At 39.9% G+C, this 16660-nt stretch overlaps 1 protein-coding gene across 1 annotated transcript; it reads right to left on the bottom strand.

Moving 5' to 3' along the window:
• Positions 1–20: 20 nt before the first annotated feature.
• Positions 21–16389, bottom strand: gpsm2 (G protein signaling modulator 2). The gene is made up of 16 exons (XM_084731387.1): positions 16161–16389; positions 14163–14201; positions 11209–11585; positions 6764–6985; positions 6544–6679; positions 6301–6440; positions 5358–5481; positions 5128–5243; positions 4040–4195; positions 3833–3941; positions 3528–3657; positions 3364–3440; positions 3078–3266; positions 2823–2982; positions 2501–2691; positions 21–1449 (listed from the first exon to the last, which is right to left on the bottom strand). Exons 3-16 carry the CDS (start codon positions 11271–11273, stop codon positions 1273–1275), a joined length of 1992 nt encoding a protein of 663 aa, XP_084587513.1. The 5' UTR covers positions 11274–11585; positions 14163–14201; positions 16161–16389; the 3' UTR covers positions 21–1272.
• Positions 16390–16660: the final 271 nt, after the last annotated feature.

Below are 16660 nucleotides of genomic sequence, written 5' to 3'. Positions count from 1 at the left end.
AAAAGTTAAGACAACATGGCTACATGAATGAGGCTTTATTCCTCTGACGTCACTGAAACATTTAGTACAAAAGAGTACATTGGGCTGTACACAGGGTTAAATTCATTCTTTTATCAGTTTGCTTAAAATACCATTTCCGTTTCCTGACGCTGGTAACTCTAAAACCAAAAACAAAAAAAAAGACCCTCACATATAAACAAAATACATAGAAAGAGTGTTGTACCTCTGTGTCCACAGTAGGGTTTAATCCCAGGAAATACCCACCCAAACCATGTCCTGGGAAATATAATAATGGGGAAAAGCATTAAAACATGGGAATGTAAAAATAAAAAAACTCCAAAGTTCTCTAACTCCTTTATTGTCACGGTCATGTTGGACCTTAAAACATTTATTCATCAGGGAGTCGACTCCTGCCAGTAAAGGGATTTTAATTATTTTAAAAAGAGACAGCTTTGGAGGTTTTTTTTTGTGAGTTTTTGTGTACGTGTCCCTGTACAAAGAACTCCGACATTTTTTGATTTCCACATATGGGAATGTATTTAGAAAATATGTTGGCCTCAGCACACACTTTGCATCTTCGCTGTTAAATCTTTTGAAATATTTTCACGCAGAGCTGGGGACAGACGTTGTGCTGCCTAACTACGAGTTAAATGCATTAATGCACACAGTTGCACACGTTTTAAGAAAATAAAGTAGGCCTACATATTTTCTAAATATACTCCCATATGTTCTTAATGCTTTTTTTTAAACATTTTCCCTGATAGCGTATTTCCAAGGAAATAGGAAATGTTTCGGAGGAGTATTAAGAAACAGGATTCCCGGGGTTAAACCCCACACTGACTCAGACACCACTGTGAGTATAAACACGTCACTTCATAGTGGTGGGACGGCAGTTAACAATCATAAAAAGAACAAAATAAATACAAACAACTGCAGTGGTGTATTGACAAATACACACAAGGTGAAATGAAATTTGAAGGAGTAGAGATACAGAATCATGACAAACGACGATTATAAAAAATACTTTTGTCCCTGATACTACTGAGAGTTTGTTGGTGCAAGTTGTGCGAAACAAGTCCTTGTTAATTTGAGATTTTGTCCATACTGTATACTACATATACTGCTGACAGTGCTTTGTTTTGTCCAAAAGGACACATATAAAGAGACACAAGGCTTTCATCTGACTGACCACCCCGCTGGTCAGCCACACCTTCATGAGATTAAAAAAAGAACAACACAAACAGAAACCCGACTGTCCCTTTAGTGCTTAGTTCAGTTGGAGCCGGGCCTGGCCGTAGCGTTCGCTGCAGAGGGCAGGGTGACGCGTTGCTCGTCCATTCGTTTGGCCTGAGAGCGCATGATGAGGCTGAAGAAGTCCTCGTCTGGTACAGTGGGCCCGCGGACCGGAGGAGGGGGAGGGGCACAGCGCTGGTCATCCAAACGGGACCCCTGGTAGAGTTAAAAGGACGGAGGAGAGCGTCAGTTTGACATCAGGAGCTTCGTTACAGAAACTTTTTAAGTCTGAAATTGTTTTTTGGTATTACAGAGACTTGTTCCCTAACAGCACTCAGGAATAAATCCTATCTTATCTTAGGAGAGGAATTTAGATTCTACAGAACTGTCCCAACTTAAGATTTTCCTGTTATTAGAAAAACAGTTAGGCTGGCACAGACCCTGACATAAATTCAAAATAACTGAAAGAATGGCAACATCACTGTTGTTAGGTCAGTGTGATAACACCAAAATATTACAAACCCCAGTTCCAAAAAGTGGGAACGCTGTGTAAAACAATAAAAAAAACATAATACAATGATGTGCAGATCCTTTCCTTGAAGAGGAAAAGGACCATCCAGACTATCAGCAGTGCAAAGCCAGCATCTGCGATGGTATGGGGGTGTATCAGTGCCCATGGCATCATGGGTAACTGTCACATCTGTGACGGCCCCATTAATGCTGAAAGGTACATACAGGTTTTGGAGCATCTTTTTCAGAAACATCCCTGCTTATTTCAGTAAAACAATGCTGAGACATATTCTGTGTGTCTAACAACAGTGAGGCTTCATAGTAAAAGAGTACTGATACTAGACTGACCTGCCTGCAGTCCAGACCTGTCTATTGCAAGCTAGTGAGCCACTGACAGGCGAGACAGCTGTTATCTAGGACACAGGCATTCTGGTGTATATTATAAACACAGACACAGATCTGACAAGACAAGTGCCGAGTGAAGAATTGAGTTAACAGTTCTTGTTAGGACTTCTTAAGATAAGATATGAGGTCTGAGGTGAGATAGGACACAGCCATGAGTTTAGGAGTCACTTCTGTAATACAAAGAAAGGACTTGTCCTATATTTGAAGCTCAGGTTAAAATAAACAGTTAGGAAATATTTCTGAAATGAGATTATAACTTTGTTTATTAAATGTACTGTATGTTTGTCACTGTATAGGAAACAGAAGGCTCAGGTAGCCTTTTTTCTTTAAGCGCTATGTTCATTTCAGGTACCTGGCACTTGACAAGCATATCAAAGAAGTCGTCGTCGGGCTCAGCGTTGTCAGCGTTGGCCATCAGGTGGCTGAGCACGGCCTGGTTGCTGTTCTGATTGAGCCTGAGGCCGGGCAGACTCCCCCCTGCTGCTGAGGACTCCTCTAACCGGCGGCCCTGGGCGCCCGAGACATTGGCAGACTCTGACACAGCTGCAGAGAGAATGAGAATCGATGAAGTGCCTGAATCACCATCATGATCGCAGAGAAGTTGTATTTCAGTGTGAAAAGGAAGCTATATTATGGGAATTGTTGGATTTTTTTTTGCGAATGCACAGGCTCACATTTCCTGATGGCTCTGGGAGGCGACTCTGGACGGCTGTTTAATGATAACCTGCTGCCTTTATCCTGTATCGAACAGCGCTGGTCATCCATACGGTTGCTCTGGAAACGGCTCAGCAGGTCGAAGAAGCCCTCGTCACCAAGCATGTCTGGACTGAGTCGCTAATAAAGTACAAAAAACAGGAACATGAAGGAAACAGCAGGTCCGGGCATGTGTGTGGTTATCAGCTGACCGTACATTGCACTGTACTGTGTACCTTCTGTGGTCCCTGAGTGGGCGTCTGGCTGGTATCCAGGGTGTTACTGGTGTCCTGGAGGACCTTACTGGAGCCACCAGTCTTGTACTTCTTCCCACGCAGGCGGCTGACAAAGAACAGCTTGGAAGAGGTCTTAGCCAGAGACGGTTTGGACTGTTTGGTCAGGATGTCACTGTTCCACTTCTGACCCTTCAACACAGGAATGAATGACATGATGATAAGAACCTTCCACTTCTGTGATCCAAACTCAAAAAAGATCTGGTTTTGGCTGCAAAGTGTGACTTACATTTATCTTGTCTGGAGTCAGTTTCACCAGCTCCAGGTTCTCCATGCTGTGTCTTCTGCTCATCCTCGGCCTCGCTCCTAAAAACACATAAACAACGTAAACAAAAGGCCATACTAACTACACTGTTAAAACGAGACATACCACTTGAAATTTGACAAATATACCGTGCACGTTGTAGTCAATGTCCTTGTTCTCTGATAGAGTGGAGGTATTTGTGCTGTAACTCAAACCCAGAACCGTCTGGAGGTCAGACACATTCATACGAGCCGTTAGCTCCCCACTCCTGTCTCCAGTCTACAAAACAAAACACACACACACAAGGAAGGAAGATTAATTTTACTACTTTAGGATTTCTTTACCCGAAAGGTTTTCAAAGTAAAACTGCTGAGAATATTGTTTGCTTTACTGTAAAAGAGAAGGCAAGGACAGAAGAATGTGGCAAAGATAAATTTACACCCCTTTGATTTACCTCTTTGCAGATCTCCAGGTGTTTCTCAGCAAAGTGCATGGCTTGGTCATGGTTCCCCAGTGCAGTGTGGGCATTTCCGAGACTCCAGCACGCACGGCCCTCCCCAATCCTGCATCAAAAAACACATTTCAACACACGATACAGGGGCAGAGTTAAAATATATGAAACGGCAGCATGAATTCTCCTCTCCGTTGTGAATGTGTGTACCTGTCATTGAGATCCTGGGCTATGATGAGGTGTTTGAGGTGGTAGTCTATGGCTCTCTCGTAATCCTGGAGGAGTGTGTACGTGTTGCCCAGACTGTAGCAGGCCTGCGCCTCCACGGCTCGATCCTTCAGCTGCCTTGCCAGCTGCAGCGTCCTCCTGGCAAACACACACACACACATGCTGCTTCAAAACACTGCAGACAGGCTTCATTATATTTGCCTCTGGCTTCCTACATGACACAGGCTTTACTGTCTCAGAAGGAGCACAGTGTGAGAGCAACATATATAAGGATACCCAAGGAAATATTTTTTTCATTTTGAGAAAATACCTTGAAAAATAATAATATTCATTACCATTTGCAATACCAGGGCAAAGGGAAAAGAATATAACAAGGCTATAACATGACAATGAATATAGTAAAGAAGACAGCACTGTGTGAGCACTGCAGTAGTGTGTGTGTGTCAACTTGCTGTCGGAGAGATTAGAGACCGTATTGATACTGTGAAAAAAACAAGTGTTGAAAGCATTTCAAATATTCCATATCGATATTTTGGACAACGTTACAAGGGAAGGTTCCTTTTTTTTTTTTTTTTTTTTTAGATACTGAGATTATTTTAACAGTCATCAACAGCCATTTTTAAGAGGCTCATGGAAGAAAGAAGAAGTAAAGCTTAACTTATGCTGGTGGTGTAACACCCACGAAGGTAGTCTTTCGAAAGAGATGACATTACACATCCCACCCAACATTTACATCTTGCAGGCAGTGTGCAGAAAGAGAGGGAACTGACGAAGCGTTTGCTCAGTTAACCCCCTCTAACCATCTGTTTTTTGCACAACTGTTTTGTTTTAAATCAAGAATGAGATACATTCTAAACTAAATTGTGCAACTATATATCTGTTTGGATTGATCAAACAAGTGACAAACAAGTTTTAACTTAATCTGCTATCATTGTTTAAGGAAAAATGTACTTTACTATCCAGTATACTGTGACAGATCTTTGATAGTGGCTGCAATACAATGCATGCACTGTCACCCTTTTGTACACAGCAAATGATTAAATGAGTCTTATGTGTCGACTGTGGCTTACTTGTAGTGCTCAGCTGCCACTTCAAAGTCCCCCAAAAAGATGTAGGCGTTCCCCAGGTTGCAGTAAGCTCGTCTCTCTGCAGAGCGGTCGCCAAATTCCTTAGCTATGAGCAGGCGCTGCACAAAGAAAAGAAGCACAGAAACAAATTTTTATGATTTCTGTTAGAATAGCTGTAGTTACAGAACCACATAAGTCACATTTACTAAAAGGATTTTGGTGTCACACCAGACCTGCTCGTGAGATGCTACAGCTTTGCGAAAGTTTCCCAACAAGTAGTGTGTGTTGCCGAGGTTGCCGTACGTTCGACCCTGAGCAGCACGATCCCCGAGCTCCTTCACTATCGCCAAGTTTGCCCTGAAAATACATATGCAGTTAATTAAAACATGATTGGATAATTAATAGCAGAAAGGCACTGTATTCTTAAAATGTCACCCACACGTATTCACCAGCACCACACTTGTAAGAGTCACAATGTGAGAGAATATAAGTGAACTTAAATATAATGCAAAGTTCATAATTACTAGTGACTGTATAAGACAGCCACTCTAAACCAGTTTAATTACAAAGCGCGTTATTTTTATATCTAAATGTGCTCATAAATAAAAAAAACATAAAATTTAAATGCAGAATTTTAGGAACCAGTTATGTTTGAATATGACCTTGCCGATCACAACACATCATCAGATAGAGACAAACATGTTTTTGCCACTGTTAGCCGGCTAACGTTCGCTCAGATGCAGCGACTCAAAATGGCTCCAAACCGTCTGGTGAGGAAATATGAACCTGAATACATAAAGATTCATAAAGGCAGGCAGCAACGCTGAGCTGAAAGCACGGTGTGTTGACTGTGGTGAAATCCTGTCACAGCCTGGTTTAGACACAGGTGATGTATAACAAAAAATGAATGCATTTATTGAATGTTGATTATCAACGCTCCCTTTAGTTGACATCATGTGCAGTAGAGTGAAGCAGAGAGCTCTATCAGGCATGGAAGAAAACAGATTTTCTACCATGTGAAACAATATAATTCAAACTTATTTTCAGCTAAGGTTTTTAAACTGAATTACATCTCCTGCCATTCATGTCAGGCTGAATTTACCACGCTTGCAGCTAACGAGAACCATATTTTGCCATTCAGAGGGAATGCCACTACAATACTGGACAGTCACTCACTCGTAGTACTCAGCTGCCTTCCTCAGTGCCATCATGACCTCCTCTGGGAAATCTCCAGGCTCAGCTCCACTCCAGCAGATACTTTTGCCTTTGGCATGGTACACGTTCCCAAAGTTATACAGAGCCCGCGCCTGACCCACCTGAAACACATCCAGGAGAAACATGTCAGTGCTGAAGTCTTCTGAATCCACACGTACACTACAGAATATTTCACTATAGCGCTTGAATAACCTGCTACCTCACCTTGTCACAGATGTCTCTCGCAATATCCAAGTGCCTCTGACAGCAAACCACAGCCTCGTCAAACCGCCCCAGCACCTTTAATGTGTTGCCAAGGTTTCCACTGGCTTTGGCTTCTCCAAGCAGGTCGCCGATCGTCCTACACAATACACAGTAAGTTAGTAACAGTAAAATACAGTAATGATCTGACAGCAGCATCATGGGGCGCTTGAGCGGGTTCAACCTGGTCAGGGTGAGGTCATGCCGGTGGAACTCCAGGGCCTTGGCGTAGTCATGCAGGTGGAAGTAGGCATTGCCCAGCTGGCTGTAGATGGCGCTGAGCACCTGCAGGTCCTCTGTGCCCACCTGGATGGCAGCTTCAAAGAAGGAGACGCCCGCTCTGTAGTCGCCTACCTTACAGAGCCGCTCGCCCTCCAACGCCAGCTCCAGGCAGGACACCTCCATCCTGCAGCAGACAGAAGGAGAGTCAGTCAGTCAGGGGTCTAACAAGGATCTCACTGCAGCACCAAACTAAAATTCAAAGACAGAAATCAAGACCAATAATGAAGAAGTTGTGGAAAAACAGATCTTCTCTGGCTGAAATCTACAGCCAACTGACGGGACTGCACTCACAACCAGTGAACAAAATCTCTTTCTAAGGAAAGGCTTTCAGCAGGGAATGTTGTTTAGCTGCTTCCTTCCACCCACAGAGAACAATGGCTCAAACTGGGGTTTGTTTGTTATGCTCGATCTCACATCCTTCAGACATGCCACAGACAGTTTAGTGGGTTCCTTTTATAGTCAAATGAAGCAAAGGGCTGGTAGAAATGTTAAAGTTTACCAATTCTCTTCATTCCCCTGTTTATTAGATTTGCTTTAGAATTAGAAATAGAAATATTGTATGTTGTGCCTTAAAAGATCTACAGGTGTTCTGTATGTTTTAATCCATTGACTACAAGCTGTATATTCTTTACAGCAGACCTATAAATTACTTTTTTTTTTTTTTTTTACAAGGGCCAGATTTAAAAAAGGTAAAATGCTAAGGGGCCGGACACTACATTTACTGTCTGTAAAGTTGGGAATTTATATGTGTAAAACAATGCACTTTTTGTTTTTTTCTCCACATAATTTGTTTTAACAAGTGGAAAAGAAAAATTATATATAAAAGTACAGAAGGTGAAATGCACTGTTGTAGTCCTAGATAAGAAGTAGTCTGTTGTTTTAATAAACACAATGTTGTATTTAATATCTTGTTTCATTCAGTCTGACTCTCCTTAAACAACCTCAATTAAAACTTTTTAATGAAATTAAAATCTCTTTGCTTAATAACCTACATATCCAATAAACTGGCTAATTAGCCTCTTGTTCATTTAAATGAATTATTTATTTAGACTTTTTTCATACTTATAAATGATCAAAGGGCCAAATAAAGGTCATTAAAGGGCCAGATTCAGCCCACAGGCTGCCAGCTGAATAGGCCTGCTTTACAGGGTATTACTGAATCACACCAAAGATTTTAGATTCTTTTCTTTAATGCAGGGATTGATTTACACTGGATCACCCAGTGGCATGAAATGTTAGTTTTTGTCAGTAACACTTGCAGCAGGGACAGATTTGAAAACACTTCACTTTGTCGATGTGTTCACAGATTCTCCAGCAATACACATTTTTGAGTTGATGCTTAAAAATCTACCCTTTTAGCAAAAGAAACTATTTTGAATTCTGAATTTCTAACAACATAGCTTGTGAATTCAATAATTAAATGACTGATCAGATAGGACTGTCACAATAACAGAAGTTTAAATTTTGATATAACACTACTATAATATAAAAAAAACCCCTACAATTTCCATACCTACACTGAAAAGAAAAGTTCTGGACACACAAAATAGGATATGTTTTTTTCCTTTTTTAGTTAATCTGCTCACAGTGTTGGTACAGAGTGAATCACTGAACACTGCCTGATGTTGCTATGCTGCAAGACAAATTTCAAGCAGGAAAATAAAGACTAAACTGAATTGAAGTCTTGAATTAGAACGTTCTTTTTTATAGCTTTGGTAGTTTCAACACTATTGAATGTTAGTATTACCGGTATATTGTTTTAAATGTGTGAAAAAGCGTTGAAGTATTGGTACTTCTGACAAGTTTAGTTCAGAGTGATGGTAACTTTTCATACCAAACTAAAATCAAAGGATGCAGCAGTTTCTTGTAGTGTAGGAAATCAACATAAAAATGTCGAATATAAAGTAATTTTTAACAGGCAATTAAGTGAGTCCTCTAAAACATCTGAATAACCAAATGATAAATGAGTTTTGGCTCAGGCGTTTCCAGGGCAGATGAAAGGAGTGTAAGACAATGGCTGGAGGTTTATCCACACACGGATTATCTTTAGATTAAGGAGCACATTTGCGCAAAGCTAAAATTGTTATCCTGCCAAGTTTTGTTTTTCAGGAAACTGTATTGTTGGGAAGATATGAGCACCACACGAAGTGTGTTTATCTTAAACTTTCCTCTTGTACCCACCCAACCGAGGTTTTGTATGAAAGCTCTAAAACATGACCCAGAAAGTCACAGTCGAGTATGATGGATCGTTCATGTGAGGTAATAGCTTACACAGTCTGTGGTGTGCTATTAAAAGGACACAAAAACACCAACCAAAGTAGCTTATTTCATCATCCACCCAGGCTATAATTTGTGAACAATAGCAAACATGGTGTCCTGAATGGTCGATAAAGTTCTTGTAATCAGCAGTCTTGGGCCTTAAATTAGAAAAGCCGACATTCTGTTTACTACCAAGTCAACAACACACTTTTCTAACACGGTAGCTGTGGCACACACCAGCCTACCTGCTCGCTTTATGTGTCTTACAACAACAACAGCAGCACATGGAGCATCTGAGAGGCATCTACTGAGGTTTCCACTAGAAAAACTTCCAGGCTGCAGCTCCTTCTCTTTGTCTGAAGCATGGAGAGAGCAACTCAACCCAGCTTAGTAGTTTAAACTAAAAAAAAAAAAAGTGATCGACAGTCTAAAAAAAAAAAGTTAAAAAATAGCAGCATTCCTTTCCTGTGATATCAGAACCACTGGCGATCTGACGTCACAGAGATATTTCAGCACCACGACGTATTGGAAAACTTTGAAGGAGACGCGTGTGATGTTGTCACAGCATTAACTTCCAATGCATGGCAGCAAGGAAACTGCTCATTCAGCATTTTCTGAGATAATCTGCTTTTCTTTCTTTCAAGCTCTCTCTCCTGACCTGGTCACCTGAGATTACGCCTGTGGAGTGTGTGCACCCAACAGATTACAGATAACAGCACTGCTGAGCGCTAAGGAGCTTTATTAGACGTGTCAGACACAAGCGGACCTCTGCAGTGTAGTCTAATGGAATCAACTCATTGAGGATAAACATCCAGTCTGCGGCATTTGTTGGAAAAACAGACATCCTAAAGCAGACGTCTGCTCTTTTCAAATAAGTTGGACACACATGTGGTGGAAAAAAAAGCGAGCAGTGATGAATTTTTCAGGGCTTGTTAAATATTGAAGCTAACTGGAGCAGGTCTGTGTGTGCTTTGCAAGTCACACCTGCTGTCAGTGCTCTTTACCTGCGAATGTAGAGACAGCTGGCTGATGCCTTTTTGGGAAGCTCACCTGCCTTTAGTCAACAAACTCATAGAGAGCACTGTCAAAAGGACCCCTCGCTCGATTATTTAACTTTGGCCTCAATTTTCACTGCTATTTTACACAAAATACATCACTTCTAGAGCCCAACTGATATACGGTCATTGGCCTAGCACAGCTTTATTGGTCTATATTGTTATCAGCATATATGCTGTTCAATATGCATCTATATAAAAGTTTTTTTTAAACAGAACATAATGGAGAATATTTTTATTGGTTAGTGTTATAGGCAGCATTCTGTGTATATCTGCACCTTCTATTTAATTAAGGTTTCATTTATACTCATGTTTTGCTACATTTTTATTTCTAATTATAAAAAAAAATACTGGTGAAAGTTTTCTGTTTCAGTGACCTGATATAATTTTGGACAGTAACATTTATTGTTAAAAATATCCTGCCTACTTTACAAATCTTTGTCACAAGTGTTTGATAACTACTTTTATTGCTAACTATTTTATTAATTGATTAACTGAGTTGAGTGTTTTTTAAGGAAAAAAATCTGATTCCAGCCTCTTAATGTGAATATTTTCTTGTTTCTTGATTGTTTATGACAATTTTTCATAACTTTCTTACATTTTAGAAACCAAACAACTGATTGAGCAATTGAGAAGATAATCAACAGATTATTCATCAATAATCATAATCTTTAGTTACAGCCCTATATTTTATATTCTGTACATGATATTGTGTATAAAGAATAGCGGCTAATAGATCGATATCAGAATTTTTTTTCCTGCCTAAAATCGGTATCGGCCCCAGAAATCCAGTGTCAGCTGGCCCCTTATCACTTCCTCAACAAGGTAAATAATTACTTATCTGTTACCTGATGCTGACACATCTTATGTCACAAGCATTAAAATAATTACAAACAGAACAAGATATTTCTTCTCTCAAACAATAGCCAGTAAGTTCATTTACAGCCCCCTCTAAAACTGACGAGGGAAAGTAAAATGTTGAAAAGAGTCGGGACATCTACTCTACAAACACTGAGAGAGGAGAGATGCCTACCTGTAGCGAACATGAAAGGACTGCTCCTCAGCTCGCGTGCTAACCACTGAGCCAGTGGCATCCATTGATGTGCATAATATGAGGGAAAATCCCAGTCTCGTTCCCGAAAAAATGGTTGCGTTTAAATACAAGAGCCAACAAGGAAGAAAAACAAAAATCTTAAAGGGAGCTGGGGCGTGAGGAGGTAAAACCAAGCAAAAAGTCAGCCAACGATGCGGTCAAGTCTGCGACTGTCCCTCTGCTGAATGTTGACGGGACAAGGTAACCCCCATGAGTGTCAGACAGAGCTGCAGAGTCCTGAGTGTCAGTCCACACGGCTGCTGCTTTCGTATATTGTGTGTTTTGCGTCACCGCACCTCAATCTCGTCAGCTGCCCTCTGTGAAGAGAACACAAGATGCTGTATGTGAAGCCTCATTCTGGCCACACGGTGCCATGGCAACACCAACCAAACAGCAGCAGCGTGCACAAGTGGGGCAGGCAGGAAGGGAGAGAGCAGAGTGGGAATGTGAATGGATGGGGTCAACACAGGCAAGCTGTCAATCTACTGTAAGACGGTGACTCAGTTCATCCAGGCTCGAAGACGTGCGCGTGTGTGAGCTCTAAAGTTGCTACAAGGTGAGCAAGCAATGAACGCCACAGACTGTGACCTATGCAAGCAGAGATGGCAGGAAAAAAATATCATCTCCAGAATGCAAATCAGAGGAAGTCACTGAAGAGAAAGAGCAACCAGCAACCTGTTGCATGATTTGAAAAAAGGTCTCTAAATTAAAACCAAAGCTTTGGGAAAACAGAAAAACAGGTGAACCCGCTCTGTTCCGTGTGCAACTTCCACCAAAGGAAAGGACAGTGTGATAAGCAGGCTACATGGATAAGATAGACTGCACCGAGTACAGAAGACCAGATCCGACCATTACTTCATTTCTCCATGAGGTCATACTAGTCACACCCATTTGTCCCCCAAGTTTAACCCATCAGCCCCTCCCCCCCCCCCCCCCCACACACACACACACACACACACAATGGGAAATGGAGCAGACCAGTTATTTTCAAACTGGATTAATTCTTCATGCTGAATAACAGCTAAAAGACAACAAAGACATGGCAAACAAACAGTGTTTGTATTTGGAAAAAAAATCAGTTGAAACACATGGCACTGGCACATACATTGTATTGTATTTTATAGATTGGACATTGTAAATGACTGTTGCTGTGTTCTTTTTCTATCTAAACATGTCCAGCTGTACTTTTCATACAGGCACCCGGATGCAGGGACAGACGCCAATATTTTTAAGCACTGGCCCCCACAGTGCATCTTTGGTGGCTCAAATGTCAACATATGTAAGAACGACACAGAAGAGGCACTTGGACACAACCTAACACAACCTTTCTTAAATGTGACACATGTGTCGTCCACTTTTCCCCTTCCTCTTTTTTCTTAGTACGCCTTTTCTTTCTGGTTCTTCTGTAAAATCATGTTTGCAGTTTGATTATTCCATATTAAACCCAGACTTCAGTAGCTCTGACATATCAGTAAATAGTCCGTAATGAGTACTGTTCACCACAGATTCGTCGTACAATGTTTGAACTAAGAGGCGTGAAATAATCAGCATGTTTGTGGAACTGTAATGCTGCGTTGGCGAAGGCCTGCAGTATGGGGATAAGACTTGGCGGCCACAGGAGGTCACCTAAATGGAATATCTGGCTAAGCGAAATTGCCTTCTTCTTTTGTCTAACACATTCCTATTATTAATTATGTCTAAATGTGAAAGTGTAAGACACACTATAGATGTTGAAGTTGCGTTTGTGACTGTCAACCTCCACAATTATGCAATTTTATTTACTCGAATAATTCTTAAAAGACAAAATATTGTCAGATATGTACTGCATTCATTAATCCAGGCCCACTTCTACATACTGCACATACATAAAAAGGAGGGCAGAGACCATTAAAAACCTTGGATTAGGACCTTTGATCTACAACCAGCTTGCTGAGCAGCTCCTTTTTTATTTTTGAGAAGTATTAGATCAGCACTGAGCTCATACTGCAAGGAGAGCACAAATCTTAAAAACAGATGACAACTAACATGGCAACAGCTCAGTCGTGCCTTGTTGATGTCAGAATCTTCTGTTTAACTAAGACTAAGGTTTGTAAAGTTCTCTTAATGAAAAGACTTAAGAACACTTAACTTAGAATGGAGGAGGTGTTTCATACAGTAGTTTAAGGCCTGATAAAAACATACAGGGGCTTGTGAATATAAGCATAACTTTGTTGCTGATGTGGCAAATTTCTAAACACGAGGCATGTATCTTACCATAACTCATGCAACTAAACAAAAACAGCTTCTGACAATTTATAGTCCATATATGTTGAGCACTTGTGTGTTTGAAAAGAATAAAAATGTTACGAGAATGAAATCATCTTTGTTCGGCCTGTTCTTCCCACTTCTGTCAGCAGTTGTAATACAAACTAAAGCCCAGGGCTTTGGAAGTCTGTGCAGTACATGTTCCTGCACATAATTATAATCACTGACTGATGTGTGCCAACATTCATGCAGCCTTTTCCACCATTGTATGCCAACTGGGTGTGTTTGAGAGAGACGTTCTTTGCTCACAAAGCTACAGTGAGCAAGAACAAGTGTGTAAGAGGAAGAAGTGATCCATGACTAAAGGCACTTCAAAGGAAACAAGAGGTTGTTTTTTAATAACAGCTTCACGGCAGGCAATCACTGACTGTTTTGGGTCACAAACAGGACATGATTTCATCCTAAACACACAGGACAGGTGATCTATTTTCTTTGTGCTTACAGCCCATTGATGCACTAAAATGACTACTGCCACTGAGGGCTAAATCTAAATATGGAAACAGCGCTCATCATTACACCATGAGCCAGCAAAAACCTGCACCAAAACAAAAGAAAGAAGGAAACAACTGCATAAGCACTGGGATACTGACCGGTAATTCTTCCTCACAGGGACAGGATATCTGGAAAGCCTGCAAGGAAAAGTGATGTGACCATGAATAACTTGACATCCCAAAAATCTGGTGTTGCAGTACTTGGTTATTAAAGTTTGTTTACGAACATTAGTGTATTTTGCCAGCATGACTATGGACACTATAATTCAGACATTGGTGATTTAATACTCCATTTGATTAGGGCTGCAGCTGACAATTAATTTCATTACAGCTTAATCTGACAATTATTTTCTGGATCATCTCACTTCTTTTGTCTCTAAAATCTCAGAAAATAGTGAAAAATGTCTGCCCCAGTTTCTCCAAGTGCAAGATGATGCTTTTGATTGTCTTGTTTTGTTAGTCCAAAAACAAAAGATATTGAAATTAATATGATATAAAACAAAGAAAAGCAGGATATCTCAATATTTGAGAGACTAAAAACAGCTTTTTCTGACATTGTTGCATGAAAATTACTTTAACAATTAATCAATTATAAATGGTCGGCGATTATTTGTTGTCGACTGACTATTCGCTACAGCTCTACATTTGACATACACACTCTGTTGTCAGTTTATTGGGTACACCAACCTAAAACTACTTGTACATAATGGACCAAATACACTTAATAACAATGAGGGAAGAAATATTATTAAATATTACAAATACTTCCCAGTATAGTGCAATACATGTCAACAGCACCTCAAACTACAGCCTCAAAAATGACCATAAATTTAAATTGACACATTATCTGCAATGGTTTTAACAAATACTAAATATTTTAGTATTTCTCACAGGGTGTTGCAGTAGTTTTAGCGAACTCTAGCTTATAAACTGGCAGTGTTTACTAGGGCTGGGATAATATGCTTATCTCCCGATTCAATATTATCACGACAACATTTGGATGTCAATTCAACATGTATTGCGATTCTACAAGCACTGTAATTCAATATTATAGTTTATTGCAATTTCTATTTGCTTTTTCAACACTTGACCATAGAGAAAAGTTGAATCATACACTTCTAGAGTCTGTGTACCATGAGTCATGCTTCCTAAAATAATGCACATCACATGTCAGTCAGTCTTTGTTGCAACACTGCATATAAAAGTGGTAAATAAAATACTTCTTGACTTTTTTGAGACCAAAAAAAAAAAAGATTCATGAATTTAAAAAAAAAATCTACTTACATTTATTTTGAAAACAGACTAATGATACTAAAGTGAATCAGTTTTTCCCCCCATCCCTAATGTATACTGTATATAGCCTTGTTTTGTCCACCAAACAAAGATATTCAGCTTACTGTCGTAGAGGAGTAAAGACACCAGAAAATATTCACATTTAAGCAGCTGAAACGAAAGAATTTTGACTTATTCCCCCAAAAGATATTTAAAGTGATTAATGGATTAACAAAATAGATGGGGATTACTTTAACAGTTGACAACTAGCTAACTGATTAATCGTTGCAGCTCTATACTAAACAGGCGTGTACAGTATATTATCTAATGTTAATGCAGGTATATTAAATATATATGATGTGGCCATAATCTCGTAAAACAAATACAGTTCAACAATTATTCTTCTTCTTTAATGTTTAATACTTCAACTGTATTCATTTAATAAGCTTTATAATACAATAACATGCTATAACATGTGTTTGTAACTCTTACGAGATTTCATATGGACGTAAACAAGCAGTAACACTATTGATTAATTGGTATTACGACTGATCAGTCACATTAATTAATACTGGACACATCGCTATCAGCATGAGCTCCATTCAGAAAGGTTTTAGCGTTACTCTTCCAAGAGAAAACCTGAAAGTTTAAAGAGAGGATTGTACACACCATATTTTCATCATGGGTCCTAATGTTACTGTCAGAAGTTTTACACCAGCTCGAAGTTACAACCTCGGGCAGTGAATTCACCCCTCTCTGGTTACACAGTACTGTATCACATCCAGTTACAGATTAGCGAGTTAGCATGTTAGCTTCTAAACTTACGTTAGACGATCCAGTTCGAACAATGATGACTTGTCCTCTTCTTTCTTTTAACTTTGTCACAAGAATAAAAACATAGGTCCGTTTTCAAAGACATAAAACGGACGTTTTTAAAGTAGGGATAACTGTAGTATATCCAGCCTAACACTACATTATAATTTAACTTTCAGAAAACTTGGATTTAACTTGGAGTACAAAGAGGAAAAACCTTGAGTCTGTACACTAGCCTATGTGTTTTTGCCAAGTAGCCAATCAGAGGACGACATTCAAAGATAGCCACGCCCATAATAACAGTCATTGGACCAATGGATTTGAATAGAAGAGAGATGACGTATTGTCATCGTTTAGTGGTCGTGTCTAAACGGGAACTTTTGATTTGTGAAAATCTCGCGAGATTTGTACAGGTTGTTTCTTCATTGTACACATTGAACAAAATAATTGAGCCGTACAATGTGACAACGCTGTGGTTAAAATCCTGGTTTTGTTTAAGGACAGAAAATACT

This window comes from Lutjanus erythropterus, chromosome 12 (assembly GCF_056507025.1).
Source record: "Lutjanus erythropterus isolate fLutEry1 chromosome 12, fLutEry1.hap2, whole genome shotgun sequence".
Classification (NCBI taxonomy): Eukaryota; Metazoa; Chordata; class Actinopteri; order Lutjaniformes; family Lutjanidae; genus Lutjanus; species Lutjanus erythropterus.
The sequence above is the reverse complement of the archived record's forward strand: the minus strand, read 5'-3'. Positions and strand labels throughout refer to the sequence as shown.

What these genes read in the sequence shown, in the direction of transcription:
- gpsm2 (XM_084731387.1), bottom strand. Translation starts at nt 11,273, where the DNA reads ATGGATGCCACTGGCTCAGTGGTTAGCACGCGAGCTGAGGAGCAGTCC. An exon ending in TCCTTTCATGTTCGCTACAG is followed by an intron (nt 6,986 to 11,208) that starts GTAGGCATCTCT and finishes TGTCTGCTGCAG; the next exon opens with GATGGAGGTGTCCTGCCTGG. An exon ending in CTGTAGCATCTCACGAGCAG is followed by an intron (nt 5,244 to 5,357) that starts GTCTGGTGTGAC and finishes TTCTTTGTGCAG; the next exon opens with CGCCTGCTCATAGCTAAGGA.